Genomic DNA, 24641 nt, shown 5'->3' on the forward strand with positions numbered 1-24641 from the left:
CTGCTAGACGAGCATGAACTTCAATTATATCTGAAAATTTGTCGAAAATGAAAAAATTGTATTGAAAGTATCGAATGAGAAAAGTTCCAAGGTGTGAAAATGGATCTGGTATGTGACCAGAATGGATACAAGTGTGAGTTATGTTGATAGCACAAATTTCAACAGTGTATTATAACATAGTGCTGCTTGAAAATCATTTAATCTCAAGGAAAAGTCTTTCATAATGTTAAGTACACTCAGAAAATTGCTCTCCTGTTTTGTTTTACACCATCAAGTATTCATTACTGCCGAGCAGAACTGGAGAAAATACGTGTAATAGGCACAAACAGACGCTGACAAGACATTGTGCCAGCTGGTGAAATTATCAAATCCTTGAAAAATGTTTATTTTGACATATTCTTTTATTATTTCATGTGCACTTCATAAAGTGCGTTGCAGATACTGAAGATGAGAACAATGTGTGATACAATGATAGAATGTATTTTCAAAGATTATGGGTACTTTGTTATGCATAAATTTACTCATAACTTTCTCTCCACTACGACGCCCTCTAGCGGCAAATCTGTATGTAGCTGGTGTTTATTTTAATGGGACACATCTTTTTTCTAAACATACAGTAACAAATACCCGTAACATAACACCAGGAAAAAGAGAATATTATCATCCCTCCTTATGCATACTAATTTAGCATGAGACACCCTAGTCTACTCTTCCCAAAGATGGTTTGGTCAAGAAAATTCAAAAATGCCTCATTGTTTGTAATTTTTCTGAACATCAGAAAACACCAAAACTTGAACAAAAATTGACCCTTTTATCAGGCGTTCTTTCAGAAGTTAGATGTATTACATTATTTCAGGGACATCCTCTGTCAGTATTTACAAAGGTAACAAAGTTTGCAGGGTGTGTAATATGTCAATGGACTGATCTCCCCAATGGCTGATCTTGTCCATTTCAGAATGGATGAATGTCTGAATCTGTGACTTGTACGGGTATATTTGCTCCTATACTGAGCTATTTCAATGGAGCATCTGCAAGAGCCTGGGTCTACAACTCTACATGTAGAGATAGCTCCTCATGGTCAGAACACAATAAACAACAAGAGGAGCTGTGAGTTTATGACTTGTGTTGTATTATCACTTTGTTGAACACATCTTATACGCAACATACTGTAACCAATGTGTGTTTTGGTTGTGTTATCATAATTAATCTGACTGTGTAGCCAAAGTGTCAAGGCCAGCACATCACCTGGTTTAGTCACTCTAATAATGCTTCTAATCAAAACGTCATAATTACAGAAACGTATCGCATTCCTTGAAATAACGAGGACTCCTGTACAAATTCAGAAACAAATGACATTTATTCAATATATTTATCAGTTTTAGAATATGAAAGATACAGATTTCAAAGAGTAATAGAATTGAGCTTGTTACACACTCACTTAAAAGTTATTCCTTTGTCTGAAATCAACAACTGAACAATCATCAAAATCAGCATCAGGAAACTAAACAAAAGTAACTGGTTTACAGCCCATGTGAGGGCAATATTACTTCCTGTTTTTATTTTTATAGTGCTCAAAAAGATAATAATCAATGACCACTTAACCCTGGGGACACATTATTCACAGCATTTACATAGCCATTTTGTCCATTCTACTAGAAACTGAAAGATATTACATTTGTACAAGAATTTCACTGGCCATGCAAGAATGTCTGTATGACCATATCTAGCTCAGATTCATCTCTACCACCACTGCACAGGGGTCAAACAGGTAATGGCAGAGAAGTTGAAGAAGGCACTTCTATATCCCTCTATTAAACTTTTCCCCTATCTACTAATGGAATGTCCTATTCAAAATGAAAAAACAGAATGGTGATCTTGAGTGCTGGAAAAATGGTTTAACATGAGCAGTTGGCTGGACAGTACAATCCCCAATACAGTAACTTAACATGCTTTTCACAGACATTACTCAAACACAAATTACATCTGTCATTGCAGTGCTTTCCACATGGAGTTAAAAGAATGACACTGAACGTTCAACCAACGCAAATCATCATTTCGTCCTCTCAACTGTTGGAAATCTGGCATGTACTTGTATAACAATATGCATTTAATGTCCTTATATTCAAGTCTTCAAACACTGGTTGTCATTTTAAAAGTGACTTTACTTCTCACCCTGTGGCAGTCAATTCTCAAAGTCTGAACATGAAATAATTCTGTAAAGACTAGATCAAACTGTGAAACAATGATCAGATCATTTTAGTTGGCTGGTTAGCATCCAAAGTTCTACTCTAACTACACCACAGTCACTGTTATGAATAATGGTGTTTGATTGAAATTACATGCTGTAAATACAGTGAATTTAATTTGGTTTGAGATTGCTGACCACATTCAAGAATGTCCTCCATGATATAACTAGGACTATTAAAGAAACGATAATATCACCTTGTGATGAGGATGGTCACGTTTCATTTCTGCCTTAGGATATGTATGGTCCGGGGACAGCTTCCAAATAATGACTATATTTAACGTGTTATGTTAAAGGTATACTGTCACCTGTTCCAATTTTGCCACAGTTACCATGGAAAGAGAAAATCTAACCAATCAAGGATTTTAAGCGGGTGGCCGCTTTTTAAAAACAGCGCCCTCAGATGGGCATTTTGAATACCAAGGAACGCCCCTCTGACCATATATGGGCATATTTAGATTACAGGTGACTGTATACCTTTAATTTGACAACTCTATCGTTTGTATCAGCTGAGAGGACTGGGCTTTTACAATCGGTGTATTGATAACTTAAAGTAGAAACAGCAACCTTGTCAACCCCATTCAATGATTTTATTTCTAACAGGCTCAAAGATTCTTCTGTTCTGTGGGCCATTATGCTGTGGCAGCTATAATGGAACATTAGCACAATAAGGTATGGCACTTCTGTTAAACTCTGCTTTCTTTGATCAAAAAGAAAGAACAAATGAAGAGTTATCAACTATGCAGGGCATATTGGAAGTGATACATGCACTCAGACTGAGGTATATCAGACACTGACCACATAATGCATACACCGTGCAGTCTTAGGAAACTATGACACTTTGTATGTCATAATTTTGTAGAATAATGATGTGACAGTAGAGAATAGTAAGAAAATGAGTCTAAAATTCAGAAATAGGACAGTAACCCCCAAACCCCTTGTAATTACATAGCTGTGTCTTAAAATGTGCCATACACTTCTACCAGTGTTCTAATGAAATTACAGATACACACAGAAAACAGGACAGTCATATACAAAAAATATATTTTAGATTTCTGACAAATCAAGAATGAGGTAAAACCCACAGTGTAGAAAGTGGCTGAAGCAGTGAAACAGACAGACATCAATAGCTGTAACACTGACCACCTCCATAAAATAACACAAACAAGAAAACATAGGCAAAACAAAACAGAAATACCCTAGGAGAAAACACGATCTAAGATTTCACATTAAAACATCAGACTCGCAAAAATTAATGAAAAACAACTGATCTCTTCATTTTGACGGATATACACAATCTTATCATTTCACATAAAATCTAAGCTGACAATTGGAAGCATTGTTCTTCACAAAGTTTACGAATAAAAACAGACTGAACAGAGTATAGCTTTATAACTTTCCTGAAGGGTAAACATAGCTAGACCAGTCCTGTAAGCTGTGTTTTTGCTAAGGGTGGGTAACATTGGTATATGATTTGGGAACCCTGCTTCCATTTCTGCTGTCCCCTAATCTGATTGTATTGATGTACCAAGGGGAACTCAGGTAAAATGATTTGAGAACTCTGATATCATTTACCTGCATACCTCCCTTAACAAAAACACTGGTGTAGGTATTTCTAGAGTTGTTGTCACATACAATCTCTACATACAAAGTACATTTTCAACTGCTTAGCATACTGTAAAGGGGTGATGCTACTGAGCAGGTATAGTGTACAGTCTATAGAGCAGACTTGTGTGGTTTAAAAAGTAGACTATAAGCTGACCATTGCATTGTGCAGACTGTTTGCCTATTTACTGACAACAGTCTAGAGAGTAGGCTATGTGAGCAGACTACACAGGTAACCACTGACCAGACTACTGTGAAGACTGACAAACAGTTTACAGAGTAGACCATTGAGCAGACTACAGAGCAGACCACTTAGCAACATACAGGGCAGACGACTGAGCAGATTATCGGGCAGACATGAAAGAGCTGGTACCATGGTACCTTCTTTGTGGTGTGATTACTAGAATAGTTTCATTTTTGATAAGATGAAAATTATTCTTTGCGGAAATTCAAAAGTTGCTTTAATGCTGGGAGACTTATGTAGTCTAAACACTTACGGTAGACAATGTTGGGCTTATAATTCAACAGGATTCCAGGTATGTCTTTCTAAAGTACTGTTGACATTGATGTAGTATTCCAGAATAGAGCCATGCTACCTTGGCTTATAGTCCACTCACCACACTCTCAATGACACAGTAGACTTTTATGTCAAGTTGACTGGGGTTGGTCCTGCTTGATCACATGACAAAATCACATCATGCAAGGCAATGGGCAAACCCGTTATGATGATGTCTTAAGAAATCTTTAAAATAATGTGTCTTTACAAATAAGAAACAAATATTTCAGATCAAAACATCAAGAACAACACATCTTGTATGACAAATGAAATTTGCTCCGTAGAGAAGTACAAGATCACATAAATCAATGAATGGAACTTACACTGACCATACAATATGTTTTGTCTTTTTAAAAATAAGTTTCAAATACTTAATATTTAAATTAACAGGTTCAAAACTATTGATTTTCTTTCAGAGAGATCTAGAAGTGTGAGCTATAAATATTTCTTTACGTGAAAAGTTTTTTCTAAATTAAAATCCTAGGGCATTGGCAGTATCACCTCTTGATTTGATGTGTGACCCATTCTAAACCATTGTACAGCCTGTGGGAAAAACAAAGACACAGCATTCAGCATGAAAAAAGAAACACTTTATGAAGTCATAAATATGTGAAATTTTATGTGAAATATGTGAAATCTTACTTTTTCTGTAATATGAGAATTAAGAGGTATGACAATATAACTTTCTGATATCTCATCCAACATGGTGAAGATATAACTTTCTGAAATCAATTCCATCAGATTTAAGACAACATCACAAATGGTTGTAGCCTAGTTGTTGTTTGTTATGAATTATTGAATTACTTATCATACTGTCACAACTGAACAAAATGCTGACAGGAATGACCGTAGAGATAATCATAACATATACACAGTACTGCTAAATGAATGACACTTACCCTTCCCCAGTAAGTGCACAACACGCCTGTATATGCCATCCATGATCTTTTATTGATGTCAAGTTCAACTGTTGTGAAATTTCTGCTGCTGACATAGAGCCTTTGATGTCTTGTTTATTGGCATAAACTAGTACTGCTGCATGCCTCAAATCCTGAAATCAAAGATTGAAATCCATGAATCTTTGTAAATACACAAAACACTGTTCTTAAATTACCAACACAATCCACTTCTTTTAACTCAAAATAATAATGGAGATTACTGTATGTTGAGTAATTTGTGATGAATTACTTGAATTTCATCAGTGAATTCACAGATAAAGACACTGCTATTGATGAAAAGTTTATGACACATGAGCTGTCCAGCTGACAAGTAATTATTGAACACATCAAATGAGAATAAACCTGTGCAATGTCATTATCAGGAGAGATAGATGAAATTGTCAAGTAGCCATTAGTGTCCCATGCAATCACATTGCCAGCAATCTCAATAGCAAGAATAAGCAACATGACAGCCTGAGATGACATATTTATGCTCAATGTTTTAGCAGCAAGACTTTTTCAGTATCACACTATTCAAGTTGACAATTAGGAGAATAACTGTTAGAAATTTGTATCAATAACTTAGATTATGTAGAAATTGGTCTTTCTTGAGACTTGTAAGGAATCAAATGTACTCCTTGACAATGACCATACAAATATAAAATAATTTAGATACAGAGGCCTTTGTTTGGTGTGATAAAATTACTAACACATGATAACAAATAAAGATCAGAGTTTGTTGCCTGCCCTCAGCATTGATGCTCATGGAGCTGATATTGATAGCACCCTCACAATCATATCATGAATATCAGATTTCTATAGTACGCTTAACTTATGTTGCAATACCCTATGTTATGAAAACACAGAATTTATAGCAATTTAAATTAAAATATTGAAGCTCAAAATGTCATGTGACCTGAAACTAACATTGTCAAAAAAACAAGCATTTATAATTAATGAGAAATACTATCATTGTTTGATGAAAATTCCACATATAATTTTTGAATTTGTCATTTTTTTCAAGGCCTTTTCAATTGACCAGCATATGATAAGCTACCTACAAATCATGCAAAGTAATAAAGAAGAGAGCTAAAAATAGATCTATCATTGTCACATGGACAGGCAGTGCATACTGATGTATATGCCCAATGTCACATACTTTTTATGGTTGTTCATGATAAAACAATGATAATTTACATGTATGAATGGACCATGACCTTGGAGAGGTTTTTTCTCTGGTTTATATTCATTACTGATATATTTCCACTTGATTTCGCTGCCCTATTTGTTTTGGACAGAGTTGTACTGACACAATAGATTTAATGTTGCTTTTGACGACTTTCCACATATCCTTCACCTCAAATCATCTCCTAATCCCTCACTGTGTCTTTTGCTATGATATCTTACCTCATGAGCCAGCATTTTGTAAAGTTCTTCTTTAGTGATGTGCAGTCTTTCCCTATCTGTACTATCTACAACAATAATTACAAACTGCAATAAAACAAAAAAACAACTTGACATTATTGAAATTAAAAAGAATTCAAAAGTCACTGTATTTCTATGACCAAGTTCTTTAAACCATTTCATACTTTGATGGTATTGTTTAAGTAACACTGTACACTGTACAGCAGAAACATTTTCATTTGCAAAGTCTAAATCATTTCAGACGCTACTAGCAGGACTTAACAGTCAAATCCTTTTACATAGGGTAGTGATTTTACCTCGTTCAAGTATACATTATGACGCTGAAATTTATTTGATATCCACACTTCTAATCACTGGGGCAAAATACATACATGCACAGATGGATTTATTTTCCAGTATTTCAAATAAAAAGTGAGACATATGTCCAGCCTGGCTGGTTGAATTGGAACAGAGGTACAAAACATCTTGCAAGAAAGAGATGACAAGCTGAATGGTGAATTTTACCCCTCAGTACAGACACTGTACCTCCAAATGCTGTCAATTATCAGTATGCTTTACCAGCACATCATCATATAACGATTATTTATTGATAAAAAATGACAAAAAGGCATTCATCCTGCCATAGCTAGTATGATCTTGCCTGATAAAAATACACATGTACATGTATAAACACATAAATTGTGTCTAAATTTGGCAGTAAATGGGTGAGTAATACTCCTGCATTTCTTGGACTGATGTATGTATCAAGGCAAAAAAAAAATGTTTTCATTTGCAATGATAATACTTTTATCCCATATCTTCAAATGATCAAGTTTGTTTTACATGGAAATACACAAAGTCTGGACATACACAAAAGGAGGCTCCTAAAAGTTGAAAAGTAATGCAGCATATGTCTGTACACCAGAGAATGAATGCATGAACACTAATGAATCACCAATTATGCAAGGAATATTACAACCCTATAAATAACAAACATCTTGTTATGTATGCTTGGAACCCTACTCCCTAGGAAATTCTCTGTTGCATTCCACAACAAACGATGTATACAGTATTATAAGCAATGTTCTATAGGGCACAAAGAGTTGGTAATTTACCATGATTTTGAGAATGAAAGATATCATGGAAGGCTACACATGTTGACCATTGTGTAAAACATCAGAACGAGATAACTATACGGTACATCATCTACTTACATCTGTGTTAGTATAGTAGGTAGGCCAGGCAGAACGTAGTGATTCCTGTCCACCTATGTCCCACATTAAAAAGTGAATATTTTTCCAATTAACTTCTTCTACATTGCTTCCTATTGTTGGTGACGTGTGAACAACTTCACTCATCAAACTGAAATCCAGAAATAAAACACAGCATTTCAAATTACAGGCTAATTCAAACACTTGATAGGGTCAACTCTGGTTTTCAATAAAGGATGGTTGTGTACAGATATATTTCATTACACTGATTTTACGTTTGTCTAAACAGTCAAGTTTGGAGGGACATTTTCTCTGCATGAGAGCTTTTCACTGCTAGTAAAACAACTTATTGTTTGTCAGAACATATGTCAATCGAGAAAACATTGTTGGCTTCAATGACATATGGTTTTTGCATTGAGTCAGATGAAACCGTAAACCTACTGTACAAGTACTGTATAAGGAAGTGCACATACTTTGCAGGTCATACTATTGAATATCAAAATCATATTATTGTGACCGATGTAAAATCGTTTTCAACTATGACTTCCTTGATCTGTGACCACTGTCAATTCACTTTTCATTTGACATTGTAACTGTTGTACAGTGTTTTACATTTCAATAGGTACACCTGGGTTGTAATCACTTCCCTGTTACCGTTTGAAGCCAGTTTGCAATAGGTTCAATAAATATACATATAGACAGCTACTGCCATACAACTGAGGGCTTACATGAGTCACAACACTACAGCTATGCAACAACACTGCACTGTTCGAAGAATGCCGTGTGACATTATTGATGCTACGGAATGATACCAAGTAAATAGTAGAATTTTGGCCATTACGTCAAATAAGAACGGTACATGTACCTGTAATATGGTAAAACTCAACTAGTGATGGAGGAGTTGCAATAACAGAAACATGTAACACAAACACAAACACAAAGAACTGTGAAGATTTTTACTGAAAAATCATTTACACAATAATGAATTCATCATTGGCATTTTGTATATTTTGACATTACTTATTTAGGATTTTTGGTTGGGATCATACTTACAATTGATATAAAATTGTTGTTTTCCCTGCATTGTCAAGACCTACAATGATGACTTTATGTTCTGAAAAGGAAAGAAAAAAAAATATGACACGGCAATTTATCAAATTCTGTGGTAACACCAAGACCAACAAATGTTGGAGCACTTTTCCTCTGAGAATGTTGAGAAAAATATTTGTTGATGACTTCGCATCTACACAAATGTTTTTTATGTTCATTTCCAGCATTCCATTATGCTCCCTCACGATTTCAATCTGGTGAGTAGATTGTATATTCAATAGTCAGATGAGTAGACTGTATATTCAATGGTCAGATGAGTAGACTATATTCAATAGTCAGATGAGTAGACTGTTTATTCAATAGTCAGATGGGTAGACTGTATATTCAATAGTCAGATGGGTAGACTATATTCAATAGTCAGATGAGTAGACTATATTCAATAGTCAGATGAGTAGACTGTATATTCAATAATCCAATGAGTAGACTGTATATTCAATAGTCAGATGAGTAGACTATATATTCAATAGTCAGATGAGTAGACTGTATATTCAATAGTCAGATGAGTAGACTGTATATTCAATAATCCAATGAGTAGACTGTATATTCAATAGTCAGATGAGTAGACTATATATTCAATAGTCAGATGAGTAGACTGTATATTCAATAGTCAGATGAGTAGACTGTATATTCAATAGTCAGATGAGTAGACTGTATATTCAATAGTCAGATGAGTAGACTGTATATTCAATAGTCAGATGAGTAGACTGTGTATATTCACTAGTCCGATGAGTAGACTGTATATACAGTAGTCTATGAATTATGTGAAACGTGTAGGCAATTCAGTACATTGTGAAATACACATATCATGTACTGTATGTATACATGTAGCAAATGCATGAATTGCACATGAGCATCAAGCAAGAGATTTGAATAACAGTTGAACATTTTAAAGTGTTAGTTTAATGAGACTGCTTTCGCAAATACCAATCTTCATACACACATATGTATTGTCACATTGAGTGAACTTGTAAAAGAAATTTTAAAACAAGTTGAAAATTTTACAAGTGATATTTGTTATTATGTAACTCACAGTTTAGTATTTGAAAGAGTTTAAAACATGCATGAACTACCTGGACAAAGCTACTTTTATGTACATGACATTGAACATCAAAAGACACAAATTATGACTCTCTGGGCATTTCTTTTCAAAGGTGAAAACAATAGCATGAGTGAAAACAACTAAATGTTACATTGTTTTCCAGTACAATGTACATGAATGAGGATCTTGATTTGCAAATAGTAACTACAGAACAACCGGATCATGTAGTGTACAGTATCCGGTTTTCAGATACATGTTTATGCAAGCATGTTTTCCCACGGCGATTTTGGTTTCCATGTTTCCAAAAACAGCCTCTAGATGACTGACTCAATATGTCAAAACTACATTTGTATGAAATCTTTTCATTACCTTCAGTGCATTTTACACATGTAGTTGGGATGTTTTAAACCTAGACAATTCATCATTGATGATAGATGTACATGAAACAATTACATGTATGAGATATTTTTTAAGGCTGGAAAGTGGTTAACAGTTAGTCATTAATGCTTAAACTGAGTGTTAATGAGGTATATTTGTGAAAAGATTAAGTCCATAGTGTATTGTTTCAACCTATTACACAAATTGAAGAGAAATGCCTGTAAAGTGTGGATGAAATCACTTGATCAATGGACCATAGAGAGTACAACTATGGTATGCTGTCACAGAGTACATCTCTTTCAATTAACATATGCACATTCAGCAGTGTCTTGAACTCAGTTATTGTAACAAAAACCTTTCTCCTTGACCAGAGCTACACCTTCCACACAAACATTGCAAGACACTAACCCTCTTTACAATAAAATTTCCACGCAACTACATGTACATACCGATAGTAATACTGAATATGGTAGTGTTAGGTCAGTTCTCATTGAAAAAGAAACACTGATCATCTGCTATGATTTGACTTGGTGTAACAATGACTATGAAATACAAATTACCGGTATATACAGTTTGTTGTACTCCTCTTATTCAAAGAGTCAAAACGACATCTAATGGGGACTACAAATCCTACTTTGATGCAATGGTACTGTTACAGTGTTAATGTGGGGAAACATAAAAGTTATTACACCAATGTGTATAACATTATGAGACAGAAAAACAATTCTGAAAAACTACTGTATGAACCATGTTATGAAAGTACTGTGATGTGAAGAATGACTTGCTTTAGAATATGATATGCATCAATGTTAGGGGTGGACCATTTGATATCCTGGGGGGGGGCTTGGAAGATTTGGGGAAAAAAAAAGATGCCAGGTGGAGTTGCTCGAAAAAAAAAATCTGGCTTTAAGTGGCTGATGGAAAAACAATTATGGACCATTGCAACTCGGAAAAAAAAAATCTTGGCAATTGTTCGATGCACACTGCAGCATCAATAAAAATTAAGCAGTAGCTCTGGAGTTTTATAAAGCATAAACCATTTCAAGCTTGAGGAACAATAACTGAATATGAACAATTGTACAGTATACATGACCTTCTGATTAGAGGAAGTATGCTGAAATTGAAATTGCTCACCAGTGTTTTCTAGAAATGTGTAAATCTGAATGTATGGATTTTGTCAAAATACCACAAGAAGAGAGACAGCCTGCAAACATTTTACTATTATCGTTTGCGGATAGAAAACTCATAACAATGAAAAAATGCGTAGAGACTCAATCCAATGCGTAATATTATTACGCATTGGATCGACTCTCTACACATTTTTTCATTGTTATGAGTTTTCTATATACGCATGTTTTATTCGTAAATGCGAACACTGTTATAGTGAATTATCATACCAATGTTTTTCTTAACAAAAGCGAATGAGTTTGATGGTTTTGGGGAAACTACTATGTGGTAATGAAGAATGGGAAATGGGCAATGAAATGAGCAGACAGCGGGTGATTTAAGATTAAATGTTACATCTTCACTGCGAATAAAACCATAAGTGTGTCATAAATAATAAAAACAAAACATGTTTGTTTTTGTTGTATGTGAGCCACGTCTAAGACACACAACAAAAGTACTGTTTCAGTCTATAAATGTCACCTCAGATGCCACCAGAGAAAACCATTTCCACTCCAAAATTTCATTTTTCGCCTTGCGAGAGGGGGGGACACCCCCCTCTCGCGCTCTCCCCCCCCCTCGTTCGCTACGCTCACTCGCCGCTCAGTCGCTTCGCTCCCTCGCAGTCCACCCGTCTACTTTCTTAAATTACCCGTCTACTTTCAATGTAAAGACAACACTGACAAGTAAATGCCATAAATGTACATGATCTTACAAATATGTTTTTGTAAAGTGAATCAAAAATGTACATGTATTTACATATCTTTATTTAGTTTCTTGAATATAGTCTGTGTGCGATAGAACAGCATCTTGTTTCTGGGTGTGAAAAACCAAGCAAACAAACATTGCACCGAAATTTGGTAAAAAAAAATATATATCTCGAAGAAGAAAAGTGAAAAAAAAAGTTGCCAGCATATGCCCTGTAGAAAAAAAATAATTCATGGTGAAGCACGTGGGAAAAAAAAATAATGGCTCTCCACCAATCTTCCAAGCCCCCCCCCAGGATATCAAATGGTCCACCCCTTAACAGTGTCACTGTGCAGATAGATTTGCCAGCAGCCCTGGTTAGCTACATACATGTAGCTTCTAATGTCTATTTTTCACAAATATGTGCCCAAACATTGACTGACGTCAAAGCCTTGCAAAAGTGGGCTTCCCAAACCAAATGAGCAAAGTTATTTCATACACTGGAGAGGGTGACATTGTGTAGCCAGTGAAGGGCTTGGAGGGTCAAGCATCAAGTATTTATTTTAGCTAACAAAGTCCCTAAGGTGTGATATATGTCTATTCATGCTAACAGGTCAGACATAATCCTTACATGTAAAATGGTGGCATATCATTTTCTGCATGCTAACAAACCCTGTCAACAATTTACACTTTTATCCTACACATAATTCTTGTATGTGAAACAGAACAGCAACAAATGTAAAGGAACCCAATATCCCAGCACTGATTGAGGAGACCGTTGTTTCATACGTGGGTAAAGATGTCAGTGAACAGCTGGTAAAACATTGTTGCCCTATCTTTGTCTGACAGATTTCTAAATACTCTCAAACATTCTCACTTCACTTTCAACACAGATCTCACTGGCTTGTAACACTACTGGGAAAAGTTGGTGGTAAGATGTTGTTCATGAAGAGTTCATGAATAACATTTTGTTAAATTTCAAACAAGCATTAGGTAAATAATGGGTCACAAGTGAATGGCCATTATTAACATTGGTGTTGGCATTCTACAGTTTGGCAAACTACATGTATCTCTGTAAAAAGCAATTCAACTGATCCAATAGATGTGATCAAGTCTGTCTATTTGTACAAATTTTGCTTTTTTTTACAAATCTGCCATTGGTAAGATTTCTTTAAGGTAACCTTTGTTTCAGAAATTTGCCAATTCTGTAAAAGGAAATAAAAAATATTGTCTTAAATCTTGGCATAAATACAAGTAATAACCCCATGACCCATTTCCAAGTCCAATTATATTACTTATGAACAAACATACATGTAAACAGAGACATGTTTGCATTGATTTCTCTAAATGATAAAATGATGGTTAGGGCAATACCATTTCGTTTCCAAGGAATGAATAGTATTTTTCAAAATAGCTACAAAAGAGCTGACTGCTAAATACATAGATACTAATTTTCATCAAATCCAGACCCAGTCCTCAAAGCAATATAAAAGAAAGTATGGATTGTATACAGGCCCTTCCACAATCACAATTCTAGTATGCTGTACATGTAAGTTCTTCCATTACAGACAAAGGCATTTACACACTAGCATTTGACAACAGTTCTTACACATATTAGAAAATGAAATGCATCCTTTTAATACTGCATAAACAGCTGTTGAGAAATCAGATGCAAAGAGCACTTTATTAACATACCAAAAGAGACTTTCTCCCTGTGGGTCTAGTCAGCTGAGAGGCTGTGATAAATATTTGTCTTACAAACTGCTGTAATGCACAATACATGTACTATGATGGCAGAACCCAGACAGCCTGGCTAACTCAAAGTGTTTTATATTTCTTTACAATGGCAAAAGAAAGTAATGACCAGACAGTTAGCATTGGAATCTGTCTGGCATATCATATGGTTCAAATGAATTCTCCAAGGCAGGTAGGAAGTGAAGGTCAAATGTCACTGGTGACATACATGTATGTCTGGCCTGTGAGAAGCAAAACAATGTCGAAGGTTTCCGCTGTTCCTAGCAAAATATACAGTAGCCTGGTTGTGTGGAAGTGACAGACAACAGGTTATGTGATGATCAGCTTTTTGAAAAGTGTTAACTGACATTGACAAAAAAGCAACAATACCACACACCTAATTACATTACTACATCAAATCCCAAAACACCAGTTACAGTATGTGTACCCTATTTTATAGTATTCATGTATATGTAAAACTTTAACTCTGTGTACCTGTGTAGGTAGATGCATGAAAAAAATGATGATCCAGCACACATACAGCAACAAACATGCTGAAATCTACTGAAGAGGTACATTATAAACATGCATGAAAATGGCAAATATGTAGATGGTATTTCCTGCTGGTGACTGTCTGATGGACTATTGAGTTCAATGACTGTACAGGAACGTGCTCAGTGTAACCTTGCAGTCCTCTCCTCCTCCTTACATACAAACACTCAAGACACTATCACTCAAAATCACTCACAGCAAAGCTAGGCAGCTATCCATACCAGTACACATACATGTATCCCTCCCTTTAAATCTCTATGCCCTTGAAGGTCAAAAATCATCCTTCCTTCAAAACATTCTTGTGTAATTCATGTACCGAGCTGAACAAAGTCATTTCTGATTGCATATTGACATATTCACTACCGGCAATTTGGTTTAAAGGCCACTGAATATACACAATAGGCAGGCCTTGAAAGACTAATAACCTATTTACCTTCCAGATGTAATACTGGTAGTTTAATAGTACATCATGGAAGGCTGAATACTTCAAGACGTTTTGGATACTGTCTTACATCAAATATGTCACAGCTTTAGTAAAATATAAGAAAAGAAAAGTTAACAAATTAAATTTGAAGATGAAGGAAAAATTTTATCTTCATCAATCATGAACATGAATATTCGAAACATGTTTATAGTGATCCAGACACAATTTTTGAAATGTATAAAGAAACAAGACACTGCACCATTCCTTCACCTGTTTGCGGTGCCATCCCTGCACCGTACACTCTACATGTATTTAAGATCTGTTTGATGTTTGATGAAAAACTTTTACCAAATGAAGAGCTTGAGGTAATCATTTTGCAATGAAATCATGTGTTCACACAAAACAAGCTAAACATCGTTTAATATTCTTTTACCACTTAAAGTGACCTGTATGGTCTACATGGAAAAAGGGCATTGAAGAAAGGAGTCTGAAAGCCATAAAATGTCCTTGACCTGACCTGTACTACTGAACAAAAGAAAACTATCACCTGTCCCTCTTTTGACCACTACAGGCTTTTTTGAAGACACTTTACCAATTCTACAACTATATTATGTACATGTCATTGTTGGAAGGAGAACTGAAATCCAGTCTACATTTTTATTTATAAATTTATTTAGGCAAGGATTATTCAAATGTTTTATCTCTCACAGTACATGCATGGTGTACTACCTGTATTACCATAGACTACTGTCAGTATCTATGGTAATACTCAATCCCCATTCATGTCATTTTGTTTGCTCTGATGTAATGACATAACACTTTCTATTCTTGATAATTTTTTGTAAAGAAGCTATTACACTAAATTTACCTTCTTACACCTGATAATCCTACAACATTTTCATTCACATACACACTACACATTAATTAACAGAAAACTGATATCAGTGATAATAAACAAAGTAATAGTTTCAAACAGGATCTGAGAAATCGTATGTCTTATTTTAACCATTATCCAGCCAATCAGGTCATGTTGATTACTAGTGAACTAGTAAAAATTTAATATTTCAAGGCCCTCAAAAACAGAGATAATGTAAACATGATTTTCAGACTTAATGCTGCCATAACATACCAAGCCAAGTTGGTGAAAATGTATATGGTTTTTGGCTCAATACTGCTTTTTACTGACTTGGCAGACAGGGAAATGATACTGTCTGGCAGTTTCACATTTGCTGTATGTAACTCAAACACTGATTTCATGATATTTTGATGGCAGAGAGAAAACAATCACCCGATGTGCCTTGTAGCTGTAGCATGACCTCCAGAAGTGGAATGAGACCTTGGGCAGACAAAGAAATTACATCACAAATCCAACAATACAGGTACAATGCACCAAATCACAGCTGCTAATAGTTAGGCTTTAGGGTTTTCTACATTTTGCTAGTATTAGTGTTTTACCTTCATTGTAAAGCAAGGCTATTGAAATTCAATGAAGCATATGCATTCAACCTTGATCAGCAGACACATGGAGGTTGGTTCCTTCCGACCTCTCTGGTGAAATCAACTGAATGAGCTGTCAAATGTCACAGCTGGAATAACTGTCAGCTAGGTTAACCGGCGATTGTGATTGCTGCATAAAATGCCACTGTCACATCTGCCTTTTTGATGTAAAACTCTGTTGTTACAACACGTCACTTCGAAGCAGTGAAAGCAGAACGTTGTCACAATATAACAAAGGACATGCACTAGTATTCATTCAGTGATGACGTCTACGGCCGCAGAGGATTTCCGGCTGTGGAACAGCCGGCCGGCCAGCCAATGGGAAAAAATAGGTCTTATGGAATATAAATGCAAAATATGATCACAGGAGTTAAGTAAACGTGAGATTGAAACTGAAATGGATCATGACAACAATGAACTTAGAATTACCGCTTCTGCCTCCATTACAACTACGAATCGCATACTGCTAAAACCACATGCTGTCTTCTCCGCTCTGTAAGATGGCACTACGTCCATGCATGGACGTAAAAATAGATACGTCCATGGTGAGACCGAATGTCCAGTAACATCTACGAAACTACGTAAGATATATATTCACACAGAGAGTGCACTTTCTGCCATGGAACCAATAATATTTGGGGAAACTTGTACCGAGTTGTCATTTATATCCAGGTTAAGTGCAGAGAAAACGAACAAAAGGGTGAACTCAGCAGTTTCCGTTTAAACAAATTTATTACGAAAATAAACTAATTGCTAAGTCAGGGATAGAGTACAAGCTTTAAAAGTGTACAGACTACTTATCTCAGCTGGGACGGCAAAGCTCCAGTCTCAGAGTTGTAACAGTCAGTTGGATGAATGAACAGTCCTTTGGCTTGCAGGCTCGAAACTGAACAAAGTCCACAGTATAAATCCAGCGTTGGCAGTGAAGGTCTTGAAAAGTCTAGTCTTGAGAATGACTACTGCTGGAGTTTAGTAACACACAAGAGACACGATCCCAAAAGTCTGACTGGAAGCTGAGCACGTCCCTTTTATAAAGGCATATAAGAACAATCTAGAACTTTTATTGACATGCTAATTACTGTTCTAAAATTATCTCCCTTACACAACTAATCAACTTTCCAGAACATTCCAAACATGACTAATTGAATTCAAGGTTGTGAGGTCATTGAGGGTAGTGACCTTGAGAATGTTCTAGACTAATTGAACTCAGGTCATGATGAGTGTGGGGGGAAATGACCTACATAACACACCCCCTCTTCAAAAAAAGAAAATTTTTCAAAGAAAATCTTTCTTTTACAAATGTAATCTTGAAAAGGATTTAAGTACTCAAATTTGTTTTACTCTAAAGTAAAATTTCTTGAAAGTGAACAACAATAAAATTTCTTGAAAGTGAACAACAATAATTTCTAAATACGAGAGAGACAGTCTGCAATTAAATTGTCTCTGCCTTTGATATGTCTAATGTCAAGATTAAACTCCTGTAACATTAAACTCCATCTTAGCAATCTCTGATTTTGCCTTTAAATTTCTGCAGAAAAACAAGAGGTTGTGATCAATATAAACCACTATTGGCTGATTTGAAGAAGTAACATAAACTTCAAAATGCTGTAAAGCTAATATCAAAGATAAACACTCTTTTTCAATTGTAGAGTAGTTTCTCTGGGATTTGTTAAATTTGCGTGAAAAATAGCAAACAGGATGATCTACCCCATGACTATCCTCTTGCAATAAAACAGCACCAGCAGCCGTATCACTAGCATCCACAGCTAATTTGAATGGCAAAGTGAAATCTGGTGCAGACAACACTGGAGCACTTTGCAGTATGGCTTTTAAGTGTATCAAATGCCTGTTGGCATTGCTCTGACCAAACAAACTTTACTTTCTTTTTAAGTAAGTTAGTCAAAGGCTCAGTAATTGTGGAGAAATTTGGACAGAATTTTCTGTAGTAACCAGCCATACCGAGAAAGCGCATCAGTTGTCGTTTGCAGTTTGGTATGGGAAAACTTGAAATGGCACTGATTTTGGCATCAACAGGTTTTACCTCACCTGTCCTACAGTATGTCCGAGGTAAGTTACCCTTGCCCAACCAAACTCAGATTTGGCAAGGTTGACAGTCAACATTGCTTTGCTCAGTCTCTCAAAGAACTTCCGCATGAGCTTGATGTGTTCCTCCCAGGTGTCACTATACAGGACGACGTCGTCAACGTAGGCTGCACACCCGTCTAGCCCGGATATGACGTCGTTGATCATCCGTTGGAACGTTGCCGGAGAGTTCTTCATTCCGAATGGCATCACCTTGTACTGGAACAATCCGTCTGGTGTAACAAAGGCGGATATTCCACGAGCACGATCCGTCAGAGGGACTTGCCAAAATCCCTTCAGTAGGTCAAATGTTGTCACATACTTGGCTTTTCCCACTCGGTCGATGCAGTCATCAATCCTCGGGATTGGAAAGTGTCTGTCTTTGTTAAAGTGTTGACCTTCCTAAAGTCCGTGCACATACGATAACTGTGGTCTGATTTGGGAACAAGTATGCACGGCGAACTCCAGTTACTTTTACTGGGTTCAATAAAGTCATTGTCCAGCAGGTATTTGACTTCTTCCTGGAGATATTTCGCTTTTGTTGGATTCAGTCTGTATGGATGTTGTTTTACAGGCTTACTGTCCCCAACATCAACGTCGTGATAGATGACGTTTGTCCTCGTTGGAACATCTTGAAATAGGTGTTTATATTCGTGGAGCAGTTCTTTCACCTGTTGTTGTTGTTCTGGCTGGAGGTGTGCCAACTTTGTAGACTCCAGCTTCTCCAGGATTTCTGAGTTCTGAAGCTTGACCGAGCCCAGCTTTGAGTTTAGAGTATTTTCACTCAAGTCAGTTTCAGTATCACTATCTTCATAATGGTTTGAACTGACTGCACTGACAGGCTGAGTTATAGTAGGATTATCCCTATCCAAATATGGCTTAAGCATTTATGTGACATAGCTGTTTTTGTTTTCGCCTGTCAGGTGTTATTATGATGTAATTTAAATCACTTAATTTCTTATCAATTAGGTATGGCCCAAAGTAACGAGCGTGGAGTGGTTTGCCAGGAATTGGAAGTAGAACAAGAACTTTTTGACCTGGTTCAAACTTCCGTTTTGAGGTGTTTTTATCATATTTGGTTTTTATTGACTGCTGAGATGACTCAAGATTTTCTCTGGCTAATTCACATGCTTTAGAGAGTTTCGTACGAAAATCTGACACATTTTGCAAAATATTCAGACAATCATCATCGTCTGATAGGAATTTCTCTTTAACGAGCTTAAGTGGGCCACGGACTGTATGTCCAAATACAAGCTCAAATGGGCTAAAACCAAGAGACTCCTGAATTGACTCTCTAACAGCAAAGAGCAAAAAATGAATTCCTTCATCCCACTGCTTCTCTGTGTCAAAACAGTAGGTCCTAATCATGTTTTTCAAAGTTTGATGAAATCGCTCAAGAGTACCCTGACTTTCTGGGTGATAGGCGGATGACCTATACTGTTTAATGCCTAGCTGATCCATTACTTGTTGAAAAATTCCAGACATAAAGTTGGAGCCTTGATCGGACTGGACACATTTAGGGAGGCCAAATAAAGTGAAAAATTTGACTAAAGCTTTCACTATAGTCTTTGTCTTTATATTTCTCAGTGGTATGGCTTCTGGGAACCGAGTTGATGTACACATTATTGTCAGCATGTACTCATTTCCTGATCTTGTTTTTGGTAGGGGCCCAACACAGTCTATTAGTATCCTACTAAATGGTTCTTGAAATGCAGGAATTGGCTGTAAAGGGGCCTTTGGAATGGTCTGATTTGGCTTTCCTACCATTTGACATGTGTGACAAGTTTTACAGAAATGTGCTACATCCTGCCTGAGATTAGGCCAATAAAAGTGACTGAGAATTTTATGATAAGTTTTCCTGACTCCTAAGTGACCAGCCCAGGGGGTTTCATGGGCCAGGCGCAATATTTCAGCACGATAGGGCTTTGGAACCACAATTTGATGTTTTATAGCCCAGTCGTCATCAACCAAGACATCTGGAGGTCTCCATTTACGCATGAGAATACCAGATTTTGTATAATAGGAAACAGAGCTATCTGAAGTTTTACCTTCATCATCTACCCTGTCAAACAAAGACAAAATATCTGGGTCTTTGTGTTGTTCTGCAATGAGATTTGATCTAGAAAATGTCTGACTTTGGTCAGCAGAAGTTTTACTGGAAGTTTCAAATCACGAGGGATAACGGAATGATCCGTGTCAAACACCTGACTGAGAAAGGTGTCATTTAAGTCAACATCTGTGACATTATTTTTGAGAGTATTTTGATTCTCGGAAGTTTTCTTTGACATGGCTCGAGTAATGGCACATGATGGAAAAGGCCGGGAATGTCTTCCTCTATTGGCTCTGGATTTTGATCTAAACTAGGATTATCAGTCACAAGTGGATTAGTAATGACCTTGTCCCCAGCAAGGTCGTTTCCAAGAAGAAGGTGAATCCCTTCAAAAGGCAAAAATGGCCTAATACCTAAAGTCACAGGTCCAGAAACAAAGTCCGAAGACAAATAGACATTATGGAGAGGAACAGGAATAAAGTCATTGCAATCTACCCCTTAATAAGAACTTTAGAACCTGAAAATGACTTTTCAGAAAACGGCAGGGTATCTGCCAACAAAAGAGACTGGGAAGCCCCGGTATCTCTTAAAATTTTGACAGGGGTAGCGGAAGAGAAATCACTAGAAAGTGATATAAAACCATCATGAATAAATGGTTCGAAAATACCCATAATGCTATCTTGAGAAGAATGACCTTGACCTCATTAATTGGGGTTGAGAGGGATTTAACCTCAGAAAATGTGTTACACACATTATTAGACTCTAATTGAGTTGATGAAGAAATAAAGCCGGTGGGCTTAGATCCACTTTGACCACTTTGACCTTCACGTTTTCTTTTCAATTTGAAACACTCTGACATTAAATGGCCGTCTTTCTTACAATAATTACAAGAAAGTGTACCGAACTGTTTGTCAGAAGGAGATTGAGACTTGGGATCTGATGATGTGGGAGTGTTATTTGAATTTTGTGAACTGTTTTCATTTGATTTCCTACTCTCCTTTGAAAAATTCTTGGATGAAAAGGAGGAGTTAAATTTACCTGCATTGTTTCTGTAGGAAAAGGACTGGGATGGTTTGCTGAGAAATGAAGATTTGTGAGTCAATGAGTAATCATCGGCCAAACGTGCAGCAACCTCCAATGTATCTGCCTTTTGTCCATTGATAAACGTCTTGATGTCACTCCGGATGCACCTTTTAAATTCCTCAATCAAAACAAGTTGTCGTAATTTGTCATAATTCTGACTGACCTTTTCCGAAGAACACCAACGATCAAACAGTTGTTCTTTTGTTCGAGCAAATTCAACATAAGTTTGATCTTTCACCTTCTCACAATCCCTAAATTTCTGACGGTAAGCTTCAGGCACCAACTCATAGCCCTTGAGAATTAATTCCTTCACAGAATCATAATTTGAAGCCTGTTCTACTGACAACTGAATGTAAATTTCTCTGGCTTTACCCACCAAAGCACTCTGCAAAAGCATAGCAGGACTCCTTAGGCCAATTCAGACTCTGAGCAATTTTCTCAAAATGAAGGAAATATTTATCAACATCCTTTTCTTGGAAAGGGGGAACTAACCTGAAATGCTTAGTGATGTCAAACTTGTCTGAAGGGAAGAATTTTCCTGACTGTCCAAGCTCTAAACGTTTATTTCTACCTGCAATCGCTGTTCTTCTAATCGCAATTCTTTTTCTCTCTGTCTTTCTTCCATTTCTAATCTTTCCTGCCTTTCTTTTTCTTCCATTTGCAATTCTTTTTCTTTCATTTGTAATTCTTTTTCTTTCTGTCTTTCTTCCATTGCTAACTTTTCACGTGCCAAATCTGCCTGTATTTCTAACTCTAATTTTCTGAGTTCAAAGGAAGACTCAGGTTCATAATCTTTTAGGGCAGACTCCTCAAAATGGCCTGAATCAACTAAATGTTTTGCAATCTTGAACTGTATCTCTCGCTTGCGCATAGATCTTTTGACATCTACTTTAAGGAAATTTGCCAGTGCTATGAGGTTGTCTTTTCTGAGGGAATTAAATGTGTCCTGATCAAGGTCCTCCATAAATTCGTCTGGCTTGAATTCCGCCATGATTAAATTTCGCTGAGTTCACAGTGTAAAGTAGTTTTGAAAAGGTAGGCAAAATGTTGTCAAACGGCTCAAAATATTCGTCTCCCGGACGAGCCCCCAATTTTGTTACGTGCAGAGAAAACGAACAAAAGGGTGAACTCAGCAGTTTCCGTTTAAACAAAATTTATTACGAAAATAAAACTAATTGCTAAGTCAGGGATAGAGTACAAGCTTTAAAAGTGTACAGACTACTTATCTCAGCTGGGACGGCAAAGCTCCAGTCTCAGAGTTGTAACAGTCAGTTGGATGAATGAACAGTCCTTTGGCTTGCAGGCTCGAAACTGAACAAAGTCCACAGTATAAATCCAGCGTTGGCAGTGAAGGTCTTGAAAAGTCTAGTCTTGAGAATGACTACTGCTGGAGTTTAGTAACACACAAGAGACACGATCCCAAAAGTCTGACTGGAAGCTGAGCACGTCCCTTTTATAAAGGCATATAAGAACAATCTAGAACTTTTATTGACATGCTAATTACTGTTCTAAAATTATCTCCCTTACACAACTAATCAACTTTCCAGAACATTCCAAACATGACTAATTGAATTCAAGGTTGTGAGGTCATTGAGGGTAGTGACCTTGAGAATGTTCTAGACTAATTGAACTCAGGTCATGATGAGTGTGGGGGGAAATGACCTACATAACACCAGGTTAACTGAAATACATCATTCGACCGTCATTGTTGTCGATGTCATTTCTCGTTACGTCACGCCAGGAAGCAAGCTATCATACATATGTCATAGATAGGTAACCATTTACTGAACACACACACGTTTTGAAACATACCATGGTTGCTTGATAGTATTTCGATATGTATAGCTCTTCGGAACCGTTTACACCAACATCATAAGATTCCTTTTTCAAAGGAGCCCGATCTGACGATCGTTGTAAACAATGGTGGTCACTTGGAGGAAACCTAACGCCTTTGTGTCTTTGTTCCTTCAAGATGGGGGAAATGAGCTCTACGTAACAAATATTTTGTCGTCAAAATACTTCTGACAAGGCTAACTCCTAAGACAAGAAAGAAATACCCCCTTCATTAACAACTCGATTTAAAATTCACAGAAAGTACGTACAACGAATCGATAGTCTTTAAGCCTACCTTCGTTTGAGAATAGACTCCATAACTTTGCCAGCAGTACACCCATTGCACATAACGTTGAAAAATTGTCTACTACAGCGTAAAAAGGTATAGTCAGAACTTCTTCCACTATACGGGTCCAATGTGAAGATTGACCATTAAGGTATCGGTGCCCTTCTTGTTTTGACGCAACAACTTTGGGATACGGAAGTTATTTCGGAGCGAAACTGTCTTATGATGTCATCACGGCTTTCCCAAAAATGCAATGGCCAGAATAGACGTGTCGAACTTACGCATGCGCAATGTTATAGAATTATGGGTACTCAACAACGCCGCCTAGCGACGACGGGGGATGACTCACAGTTCTGCACAGGGGGCGTGACAGAAGAGGTTTCCAGTGACGTCATGTTTTTCGTTGTCTTTCCCTATTTCTCCGAAACCGACTTTTCCGCTTCATGCGTAAATATCCACCGCACTTCTTCAAAATCGTAAATACGAAGGTATTCCTAACTTTACAGGGAATCCTTTAGTGATCAATAGATTATTCATGAGTATCGTGACCATAACGCTGAATGAACGCAAAACCAGTCCGACGGACTAGCCCAGTAAGACTTATAGACCGAGAGGGGCGGGAATCCCCGGAATACCGGAAACGTGCAAATGAATGCAGTACTCACGACTGGACAAGTTGGCCAAGAATGGTAAATATTATTTGACTACCACCATTCTAATACTCACGTCTTGAATTGACAGCCGAGGCCTTCATTTATTATTG

At 36.8% G+C, this 24641-nt stretch overlaps 1 protein-coding gene across 1 annotated transcript; it reads right to left on the reverse strand.

The window, feature by feature from the left end:
- Nucleotides 1–1338: 1338 nt before the first annotated feature.
- On the reverse strand, nucleotides 1339–24165 carry LOC139139769 (ADP-ribosylation factor-like protein 5B). Its single transcript, XM_070708674.1, has 6 exons — nucleotides 23888–24165; nucleotides 9013–9073; nucleotides 7963–8110; nucleotides 6752–6835; nucleotides 5306–5457; nucleotides 1339–4949 (listed from the first exon to the last, which is right to left on the reverse strand). Exons 1-6 carry the CDS (start codon nucleotides 23931–23933, stop codon nucleotides 4904–4906), a joined length of 537 nt encoding a protein of 178 aa, XP_070564775.1. The 5' UTR covers nucleotides 23934–24165; the 3' UTR covers nucleotides 1339–4903.
- Nucleotides 24166–24641: the final 476 nt, after the last annotated feature.

The sequence above is a fragment of the Ptychodera flava genome, chromosome 9 (genome assembly GCF_041260155.1).
Source record: "Ptychodera flava strain L36383 chromosome 9, AS_Pfla_20210202, whole genome shotgun sequence".
Classification (NCBI taxonomy): Eukaryota; Metazoa; Hemichordata; class Enteropneusta; family Ptychoderidae; genus Ptychodera; species Ptychodera flava.